The 11,666-nt window shown below is 43.4% G+C and overlaps 1 protein-coding gene across 1 annotated transcript in view; it reads left to right on the forward strand.

Annotated features, from left to right (window-relative positions):
- STT3B (STT3 oligosaccharyltransferase complex catalytic subunit B) overlaps positions 1-10,650 on the forward strand; it is a 268,786-nt gene extending 258,136 nt beyond the window's left edge. The window contains exon 16 of the mRNA XM_082258272.1: positions 8,146-10,650. Within this exon, the coding sequence (XP_082114398.1) occupies positions 8,146-8,226 (81 nt within the window). The 3' untranslated portion in view covers positions 8,227-10,650. The remainder of the gene's footprint in view (positions 1-8,145) is intronic.
- The last annotated feature ends 1,016 nt before the right edge of the window (positions 10,651-11,666 follow it).

Here is an 11,666-nt window from a genome sequence, read left to right on the forward strand (position 1 = left end):
AGGGTCTAACCGGGGTTAGAATACTTTTTCCCCCCCAATCCACAAAAGGCAAGACCCCTCGAAGTAAGCGGGGACCTTCCTTCAAAGCTCACTGGGGGCTTTTTTGTGCCCTGGGGGCACAGGAAAAAGAAACCATTCAGAGCCTCCGGAGAGGACAAGGCTTGGTTAGATGAGCCCGAACCTTGCCATTCCGGTTCGGCGGACGATTCCTCCTCTGCATGATGGGACACCCTCACCCGATTCGGGGGTGGGGGGACGTCTGCGTTGCCTTCCGGGACCCTGGGCGTCTTTGTTTCAGGACTCATGGGTTCACAAACTAATTTGTTCGGGGTTCAAGATCGTATTTCTGTCCCTCCCGGTTCAGGTGCGGTCTGACTATGCCACGGCTGTGGTTTACATTGATCATCGAGGGGTCACCAGGAGTGCCCGGGCGGCCAAGGAGGTGGCCAAGGTTCTGTTGTCCCCAGACTGCCTTCGCTGGTCTTGGTACGCAGACCTGGTAAGGGTGGTCGTCGGACCTCCCTGACGGCTGCCTCCTGTGAGTTTCTGCTGCCTCTAGGACCGATCTTCCCTCCTGCCTTGCAGTCTCTGGCCTAAACGGCGTGGCTGTTGAAGGCCAGATGTTGCGTGACAGAGGTCTCCCTGATGCTGTGATTCCTACTTTGTTAAGAGCTAGGAAGGCTACTTCCAGGGAGGTTTATCATTGTATTTGGAAGATGTACATTGCCTGGTATGAGTCGCATGGGTTACATCCTCGCTCCTTTCGGTTGGCAAGGTTTTTAGCTTTCTGCAGAAAGGAGTGGAGCAACTTTTGGCTTTAGACCCGGTTAAAGGTCAGGTGTCAGCCTTAGCCTTTTTGCTTTCAACTTCCCTTGGCGAAGAAAACACTTGATTCGCACCTTTATTCAAGGGGTGCGTCGTCTGGCTCCTCAGAGGTGGTCCCCTTTACCTCAAGGGGCTCTGAATTTGGGTTTGTCCGTTCTGTAATGGCCTCCCTTTGAAAATATTAAAGACATCTCTCTGCCTTTGCTGTCCCAGAAAATTACCTTTCTGGTGGCTATCAACTCTGCGCGCAGGGTGTCTGAGTTGGCGACTCTGTCTTGCCATTTGTCTTCCCTGGTCGTTTGAGGTTCCGGTTCTGCGACCCAACCAATCTTTTCTCCCTGAGGTGGTGTCTGCCCTCCACCTCCTCTGAAGATTTGTTTTGCCTTCGCTTTGTGCGAAGCCCATGCATCCCAAGGTCTTTGCTTTTCATTCGCTGAATGTGGTACGGGCGATCAGGGTTTACCTGTCGGCCACGGAATCTTTTCGGGCATCAGATTCCCTGTTTGTCCTTCCTGGGGATCCTCGTAAGGGTTCGGCTGCGTCCAAATAGATCAGACGAACTATTGTTAAGGCCTATTCCCTAGAGCAGTGATGGTGAACCTTGGCACCCCAGATGTTTTGGAACTACATTTCCCATGATGCTCAACTACACTGCAGAGTGCATGAGCATCATGGGAAATGTAGTTCCAAAACATCTGGGGTGCCAAGATTCGCCATCACTGCCCTAGAGGGTCAGGTTCCTCCTTTCACTGTGAGGGCACATTCTATTGTAGCGCTGAGTGCCGCTTGGGCTTTTCGCCATCGGGCCTCAGTGGCTCAGGTGTGTAAAGCGGCGACTCAGTCGTCTGTACTCACTTTTACAAAGTTCTACTAGATTGATTTGCTGGCATCCTCTGATGCTTCCTTTGGTCGCAAGGGTTTGCAGGCTGCTATGTGCTGAAGAGACATGGTTTTCTCTTCTGGGGGTGAAATTTTGTTTTGGGGTTAGCTCCTGTTGGCTACGTGTTTTTTCTTTTTTTCTAGCCGTGATAGATCGCAACCAACAAAATGCTAACGTTCTTCCCACCCCTCATGGCTACACTGCTTTGGGGCGTCCCATTTGTGAGGAAACCATGAAGTGGCTGTGTCTGTCAAAGTACGTAGGAGAAAATATAATTTTTGTAAGAACTTACCGTAAAAATTATTTTCTCTTGAGTCTTCTGACGGACGCAGCCCCCGCCCCTCTATTGCTTGGGGTTGGTTGTCTTTTCCTTCACTGCTTGCTACGAAACTGATTAGTACGCACGGTGTGTCTGGGGTAATGTCTCAAGGGACAGCCCCTAAGGTGGTGTCTAGTGAAAAGTTTTTCTATGAGTTTCACTGCCTAGTCTTACTCCTCTAGAGGATTACCCATTTGTGAGTAAACTACAGTATGAAATGGCTACGTCTGTCAGAGGAAATAATTTTACGGTAAGTTCTTACAAAAATTCTATTTTTGCCTTGCACGGCCAAATTACAGGTTCGTTTAAAGGTTGTGTGTAGGTATTTGTTTAAATGGAATATAAAGGCAGAAGGTTTTTTTTTTTTTTTTAACTTCATGCATTCTATGCATTAGAATAAAAAAATAGTGTGCAACAGCCCCCCTAATCTTTACCTGAGCCCATCTCTATCCAGCGATGTTGGAGGAGTTTCTTGCCCGGGACTCCCCTCCTCCTTGGCTGAGAGCAGCATGGCGCGATTGGCTCCCGCTGCTGTCAGTCATCCAATCAGAGAGAGGGGTGGGGTCAGGTCGTGGCTCACTGTCTGAATGGACAAAGGGAGCTGTGACTCAGCTAAGCAGCTTGCTGCGGAGGCACTCAACAGAAGGGAGGGACCAGGAGCATCGAAGAGGGGCTAGAGAAGAGGAGGATCCAGGCCACTCTGTGCAAAAAACCAACTGGCATGGAGCAGATAAGTACATGTTTTTTTTTTTTTTTTTTTTTTTTTTTAACAAGACTCTACAATCATGTTAAGGGCTCATCCACACCAGCCCTGCTTAAATGCATTTTTGAAATGCAGGTAAACTTTTCTAAAGAACGCATTCCTACTACTGCAATTTATTGCAATGCCTAGGAATAAATCTGCTTTTGCGGTTTTATTAGTCCACTGTAGTTACACCAAATAGCATTACAGCACTGTACACCTTAGTAAGTTCAACTTAGTTTATTACTCAAGTTGTCACTTTTAGAGTAGCTTCCATCATATCACAAATGCTTTCATTTCTCACCTTCGTTTGTAAAGAAGTTGTCAAAGTACCTCAGGTTGGCCATCAAGCTGTGCACAAGGTGGTTTTGAGGGGCCATGAATGGAATTTAGCATGCACACCTGCTGAATGGCTGTGGGCATTCCATTGGGCGCATGAATCGGGAACCAGTGCGGGGTGTCACTTCCGGGAGCAACTAAACACCAGCCTTAGGCAGCACAGGGGAAGGGGAGAAGCTGGTCCTGGTGGTTAAAGTGATAAAGTAAACAATGTTATAAAAAAAAAATGTAATAATAAACATGTTTTACTTACCTGCTCTGTGCAGTGGTTTTGCACAGAGCAGCCCCAATCCCCCACTTGGTCCCCTGCCAGCGCTCTTGGACCCCCCTTGCACATGCCCCTATAGCAAGCCGCTTGCTGTGGGGGCACTCGTGCGTGCTTGCTCCCGAGCTGGCTTTCTGCATCTATTAGACACAGCGCGCGGCTCAGCCCCGTTCCAACTTTACTGTCTGTGATTGACAGCAGCGGTTGGCTCCTGCATCTCAGCCAATCAGGACGGAGAGCCTCAGGTCTTGTGCACATCACTGGATCGAGACCGGGCTTGGGTAAGTATAGGGGGTGGCTGAAGGGGCAGCTTCACACTCGTTTTTTACTTTCATGCAAAAGAAAAAAAAAACCTTCAGTCGCCTTTACAACCTCTTTGAGCTGTCCTTCGTTGTCCCTGCAGCCAGCAAGACCGTTACGAAGGCCTCAGGCCATCAAGCTCCAGGGGCATAAGCAAAATGAGCATCAGCTCAACACAAGTAATGGATTGTTGTCTTGTCCTTATTCCTATTTTATCAACTTTTTTGGTTTTCGACAGTAACCGGGGTCCCTTGGTGGTGGCCATTTTTGCCCACTTGGCACTTTTTTTTTTTTTTTATCGATTTAGGAGTTTAGACTTGACTCCTCTTTTGGTTCTTAAAGAAAACAAGAATTTTGCACTCAAAAGTGTGCTAGATGTGGTGGTAAATTGAGGTCTGCATGATCCAAGCCTTTGTGCCACAGCTGTAATAATGGTTTGCTAAAAGATGAAACCGCTTCTGCCTGTAACAAAATTTTGTTGTCCATTAAGGAATGGCACCCACTTTTTATACATTTTAGGTCTTTTCTAACATGCAGAATCTAGTCCTTACAACTCCCCATCCTCCTGCAGTGCCTTTATTCACTCTGCCTGGACAGTCAGCCATGGGGATTGTTCTGTAGCATAAGGAGGTCAGGGAAAATGATAGTGACCTTGATAAATCTAGATCTGAATCTGACAGGGATTGTCAGGACCAAGCGGAGGAATCTGCTATTTTTTTCTAGCTTTAGACTCAGGCTGCAGGAAGTGAATGAGTTAAGTGCAATTTATGACACTTGTTTAGATATTCAAGAGGATAAGTTTGACATTTTCAGACATCAGATGTACCAGGGGTCACAGAGGAAGTCCAGAGTTTCCCCAATGATTTTCTTTTAATGATTATCTTTCTCTTGTTTAAAAAGAGGAGCATCCAGACAGTAAAAAAAAAAAAGTCTGACCTGGCTTTTGAAGATATGTGTACAATCAGAGATCCAATAGTGCAATGTGCTGTTTAACAAACCCTGGTCTAAAGCTAGCCTTGGCCACAACGTGTGGCAAGGAATTTGGAATTGTTGCTCAGCTACATGCCCATTTTGGAAGCGGATACACCCAGAGATCAGTTGCGGAGTACATTTCCTATATTGTTCAAAGCTGTGGGTTACATGGCAGATGCTTCTGCAGAATATGTGAAGATGGCAGCCAAAACTTCTGCTTCAGAAATTCAGCGAGACAAGCGCTTTGAAAAAATTGGGTCAGAAGATGCAGTTTCCAAGTTGAGATTGCCTTTATCTGGAGATTTACTTTTTGAGCCTGGCATAGAAGCTGCTCTAGAGAGCGTACAGCCGAAAAGAAGAAAAAAAAAATCTGTCTTTTTTTTTTTTTTTTTTCCCATGCCCATGGCAGCAACGGCAAGGATAACAAACCGAAAAAATACTGGACAGGGTCAAAAAGGTTAAAGGAAATCCTGTATTCTCTTCAACTGTCCTGACAAGTCCTCCAAGATGCAATGACAAGCAACTTCTGGTAGGAGATCAATTAGGATTCCTGTCCCAGTGGAAATCGCCTCCAACAGATTCATTCTAAGCCCAATTGAGCAGGGCTACATGTTGGAGTTCAACTGCCAGCCACCATCCTCAGCTGGTATATAACCCCCCCCCCCTCTGCTCTAGGTAATCAGTTTTAATCTGTCTAGTCAGAAGTAAGGACCTAGGCTCCCGGCTGGGATCTCTGGTCCTAGCAATTTTTTTCTCCTTCCTTACATATTTTTTGTTTTTTTTCTCTCAGATCTACAGTCAACTGCCTGGCTGGGCGATGGGTTGGATAATCTGAATCCAGTGGTTCCCCCAGCCCAGCCAGCGAGCGCGTGCAGACCTCTTCCCATCCTTAAATCCCTCAGTGAGCTGGGCTTCCCCCACTCCCTGTCCCCTCTGTCTAGACCTGGAGTCTGGTAGGGGTCCCAGGGCAGAGGATGCAGCAGAGACCCCTGGGGTCTCCCCCACTATCCCCACTCTATAGGGGGCCTGGCATAATGTACATCCTGCCCTGGTGGTCTGAAGTGGTCCCAGTGTAGGAGACCTCTAGGTGCTTGCCTTACTGTTTGCAGTGTGGGTATAGTGCAGGGGGGTCCCGGTGCAGAGTGCGCAGTGGAGTCTCCCCTAACGTGTGTCCTACCTTCAGGGGTCTACCCTTGCAGAGGGTGCAGGAAATATCCTGGCAGCATGCTTCAGCATCTGTAGCTGATGGCAGCTGTTAGTCTGGCTGGTCTCCAGCTGATGGCCATGTTTGTGTAGCCCAAAGATGTCATAGGGCCATTTTCCCTTTGTCCGGGAGGTGCTGGAGGCGACCAAAGCCTCATCGGGATGCCAAATCTCCTCCTTCAGTTTCCCCTTCCTGTGCCCGAGACCTATGAACAGGGATGGCGTCCATGGGTGATGCTGGGTCTGATTTTTTTCGGTGCTCCGCCGATCGGTAGGGTGAGTCCTTGAGGGTCCCTGCTCTCTTTGCTGATAGGTACCCTGAGCCTTGGGGGGATGCTTTAGTGATGCCAAAAGATCATTTCCTTATGGAGCCTCAGGGTCACATCTCCCTCACTGACCCTCTCATGGAGGTGGCAGGTCCCCCGGAAACCCCAGCTTCCCATAGCTTCCCATGGTTGCACTGATGGCGGTTCTGCAGTCCTTAGTGTCCCGGGTGGAAGTGGCATGTGGGCGAAGGCCCAGGAGGAAGCATCCCCTGCCTTTCCCTACTCAGCCTGTCTTATTTGATTCTAAGCCTGAGGCCACTGTGGGCGTGGCCCGTCTGGGTGGGCTTAATATCGCACCCCCAGAGCCATCTGATAGTGAGGATGATTTCTCCATGATCGCAGCAGCGAACTAAAAAGTAGATGCACTTATTACTGCAGTGCGTGAGACTTTAAAAATGGAGAATGTGACTGATGTAGCCACGGACGAGGCTGTGTCATTTGGTACACATAAGTCACCTCACACTCCAAAGGCGTTTCCTTATGTGCCTTATTTTGATAGGTTTTCTTGTAAGGAATGGGAGCAACCAAAATTACTCTTAGTGGTCCCCAAACGTTTTGCTGTACGTTACACTTTTGAGGAGTCACTTTTAAAAAAAGTGGACTTTTTGTTTTCAAGTTGAACTAAGCTACCATGATCCCAGTAGAGAATCCCCATCCTTTAGGGACCTGGCTGAAAGGAAAGCAGAGGCTGTGGCACGCAGCATGTTTACTATGGCTGGTTTGACATTGCGGCCAGTCTTTGCCTCAGCCCTGGTGTCTCAGGCCCTAACTGAATGGGACAAACATTTGCAGTCTGGGGGCCATAAACGTCCCTTTGCGGCTTCCTTCCGGGGATAGAGGTCTGTCTGGATCAGTGATCCCTACTGTGGTGAAGACGAGGAAGTGGTCTTTCCAGTAAGATATGCCATTATACCTGGAAAGCGTACATTTCTTGGTGTGAGTCGATTGGCGCTCATCCTCAATCCTATTTTGTGGCTCAGATCTTAACCTTTCTTCAACAGGCCTCAATATTGCAAGTTTGTAAGGTGGCCACTTGGTCGTCAGTGCATACCTTCACAAAATTCTTTAAGATAGATACTTTGGCATCTGCGGATGCTTCTTTTGGCCACAACGTTTTGCAGGCTGCTTTTTAAGAGGGTCTGTTCCCTCTTGAGGATTGTTTTTCTTTAACCTTTTATTTTTCATATGGGGCTCCTGTGAACTGGTTAAGGGCTCCTATGTTTAGCCTTAGGTTATTTTTCCCACCCTTCATTTTTCTTTTGGCACTGCTTTTGGACGTCCCTGTAGTTATGATCTATGAAGTGCTGTGTCCATGGATGAACGAAAGAAAATGGGATTTTTGTACTTACAGTAAAATCCATTTCTGAGTTCATCGACGGACACAGAACCCACCCCTCGAAGGAGTTCTGATACTTATACTTCTAATACTGCTTGCTGCTAAACTGATTACCTAGAGTACTTCTAATACTGCTTGCTACTAAACTGATTACCTAGAGCACAGAGGGGGGTTGTATACCGGCTGAGGACAGCCCATGGGCGTAGCCAGGTGTTTTTTGTTCTGCCTAGTCCTACTCCTGGAGGAGGCAATATAACCCAGTTGTTATGATTTATGGAGCGGTGTGTCTGTTGATCAACTCGGAGAAATGGATTTTATGGTAAGTACAAAAATTCCATTTTTTTTTTTAGTCAGGTTTTCCTAGCAGTCTTTCATCTCTGCTGGGAAGATTCACCCTCTTGGTGTAGTGTATTATTGTCATGGGCACAGCCAGTGACCAAATTGATTAAGAGTAAATCTTCCAATGGGGACACCTGTTCCAGCAGCAACTGTCTAAGCCTAAATTTCTCCCCATTTTGGGATCTTGTTGTGCCCATGACAGCAAGTAAAGGAAAATGTCACGATTTGATATAGCAAAAACAAAATTGTGAATAACACATTTACTTAGGTTTTTAATTTTCCTTCTTGTCTGTTTTTAGACATCAAAGAGGAAGCGTGGCTACATTAAGAACAAGCTGACTCTAAAGAAAGGAAAGAAATCCAGCAAGAAGACGGTTTAAACCATCCCATCTCACAGGACAACGTCCTCGAGATAACCAGTCTTTGCCTTTAGATGAACTCATGTTTATCAGTGACATGAGAGTACAGAACCATCTTTGGTCCAGGATATTGTACAAAATTTTCAGGCAATGTCTGATTACAAAATATATATTTATTGGCTTATTAAGAACAGCTGTTTTAGATTTGTAATGTGAAGCCAGACAGACAGTGCTGTTGTCCACGAATAACAGCAGTCCCCCCCCCCCCCCCCCCCTTTTTTTATTTTTTTTTATTTTTTTTTTTGGTAAATGATTTTCAAATCCTTTGACAATTTGGACTGATCGCACCAAAGAGCCCTCTAATTTGGTTATTGGCACATGCATACTTGTCAATTATTTTTTTTTTTTTTTATTAAAAATAATAAAATGAAACTTGAAACCTTGAGCTTCATTTTTCTTTACAACACTCAGAGGAGTCTGCATAGATGTAATTTGTGGCATCTGTGAGTGGCCCACTTTTCTGCCTGTGACTTGTATCATAACATAAGATAAAAAGCATGAGTTCTTGAATAAAGTCATATTTTGTTCTCAAGCTGTTTTTTCCTCCTCTTGAAATCAATGAACGACGCACAAGGAATGTCAGTTTTTTTTTTTTTTTTTTTGGTTGTTTTTTTTTGGTTGCTTTTTTTTAAATCTAGTCAGGGATGTGGGTGTATGCTAAAATTGCTGCTCTGTTTTATATGTGGACAAGTACATTACAGTGTATCAAAACTGTGTCTAGGCGAAGATGTACAGCTAGGAGACACACTGCTTCATGATAATTTTGAAAGGGCATAACTTGTTAAATGATTTCACATGCCAATGGTAGCCATTTGTGCAGCTTGTCATCTCTCTAGAAGCTAGTAATATCCTTGAGGCAAAATTTACTAAGTGCCTCACCAATGTTCCTAATTGGTATGATCTATATATATTTTTTTTTTTTTTTTTTAATTTTTGCTTTAGACTACAAAGTAGCTGCTGCTTTTCATGGCTGGACTTCAAGTAGATGCCACTTGTTTCTCCCTTGTGACAATAGATACTTCTGGCCACAGAGGTATTTGCGTCATTTAATTACAAAAATTCTACATGCGATCAATACCTTTGGCCTATCTTTTATGTTTTTTTTCTAGCAATTTACTTTAGAGGTTTGGTAATATTTAATAAGGGATACCTGCCATCTACTCAAAATTTAACACCCTAAGCTCCAGTCTGTGTGGCTATAAATCAAGTGAACTCCTCCTGTGTTGATGGCAAGTCCATCTAATTTCTACAAAGCATTAACCAGGCATAATGTCATGTCTCACCTATGCTCTGATATTATTACTTTATATTATTTTTTACATCCAGCAGCTGTAACTGATTACACAGGGAGGAGGAAGGGAAGAATGAAGAGAAAATGCTGATTTATGTTGAATGTTCATATGAAAAAATCCCGTTCGAGTAAACCGCTTATGTTTGAATGTTTACACATTTAAAAAGTTGACAAGTATACAGACGTCCACTTTTTCTAAGTCTGAGATTATATTGAGGGTATCTGATCTAGAATGGAATTTTTGAATTCATCTTATTTTTTGGGTTGTTTTTCTTTATATTTTTTCTCTAGTGCAGTTTTCTTCATAGTTTTTTGTTTTTTCAAGACTAAAATTGACAATATTGTCAATGTAATGCACTAAAATGTACATGGGTTGAACATTTTGGGTGATCCTTCTGTGGCTTTAGACATTATGCAGACTTGAACTTTTCATAGCTTGATGTTTTTCTTTTGTTTGTTGTTTTTTTTTTTTTTTTTTTATTTCTGGGTCAATGTTTTATGTTAATTTTGAAAAATTTTCAAGCAGAGTTGTACTACCACAAATACTGGACTATCCTGTGTTTAGAATGTATGTTTTATAGTGAGATGGAAACATAAAGAGGTTAGACACGGCGATTTCTCAGAAAAAAAAATAAAAAATACAATCATTTCTTTTCTATTTTTTTTTTTTTTTAATATATATTTTGTTTTTCAAGCTTGTGATATTTTTACATACCATAAAAGCTGCATTGCTGTGAAGCATTTGTATGCAGCTCTAATGCCATTACAACATGCTGGCAATCTGTATATTGGATTGAAAACTTTGAAAATAGAAAACAATAAAATTTAATTAAGGTTTTATGTTAAGTGTCATGTTTTGTTTCTAATCAAATTATTTGAATGCCCAACGTTTAAAATTGTGTCAAATTTGACAGCTATTGATGGGTGATTAGACAAAATAGCTTTCCAGGGTAGTTTTTTTGGTATCGATTAAGACAAAGTACACACTTATTTTAAAGATGTTTATTGAAGAAATGGCATGTGAAGAGATGCAGTCAAACTGGAATAATTTACTTTCAAATAAAAAAGAAATAACCCTGTGTTTATCATTACAATTTCTTGTTTTGTTTCCTTTTTTATTTGCATTTTACTTGCAAAAAAATATGATTTGAGGCTTATTCAACAAAATAGTGGAAGAAGCCAAATGTGGTACGCCTATTAAATAATTGGGGTCCATTTTATAATAATCATGCTTTAGTAAAAACAAAACCTGACCGGAAACTGCCCATTATTGTACTTAGCACTTCCCTTGCATCATTTGCTGAATATGGGGCTGGCATAGGTTTCATGTTTTTACAGCCCTCAGTTAAACATAAAATACTTTAAAACAATAGGTCAGAAATAAGACAACGGTAAAGTAACTGTAAAAGGCAGAGATTATGCGAGAGGGGTAAAAAAAATGACCCATAAAGCGGTATTAAACTCAAAAGCAAACCTTTTATTGGGTTGCAGCTTACCAATTCTTTGATCATCAGGTGAAAATAAATAAATACAAACTTAATGCAGCCATGGCATCTAGCCAGTAAGTCTGTCCTGCAGATTTAGCAGTTGGAGGTTCAAAACAAACCATTTACTAGTGACAGTTGTGCTTACGGTGGTCAGCTTTTATTTATGTAAAACCTTTATCCCAAAAGGAACCAAACTGTTGCTGTAACTGCTAATAAAATGTTAGCCGGAGTTTGGTTTTAATTTGTTTAGTGTATCAAAATCTGCTGGGTATCCTAATGCTACCCTTCCCGAAGACTAACCATGCTGCTGTCCAAAGGTTGTCTTTATTACTCCTTCATCCGGGGTGCAGGCATTCTAATACAGGAGGGTGTTACTGGCAAGATCTCCAGGTGAAAACAAAGGAAAGAACACCTAAAAAAAAAAAAGAAAACAAATGCAGCCACCATATCGAATGATTGGTAAGCTACAATCTGTTAAACCAAAAATGTAATACCCCTTTATGTTTCTGAACAGATTTTGTGTTCTACGAGCTGCCGCCAGCACTCTCCTGAACAGAGTCGGTCCCCAAGGACTCTGCACAACTTGTTCCTCTAGCCTAAAGAAAGATCATGAGGATGCAACT

The sequence above is a fragment of the Pelophylax lessonae genome (genome assembly GCF_965119305.1).
Source record: "Pelophylax lessonae genome assembly, chromosome: 5".
In the NCBI taxonomy this organism is placed as follows: Eukaryota; Metazoa; Chordata; class Amphibia; order Anura; family Ranidae; genus Pelophylax; species Pelophylax lessonae.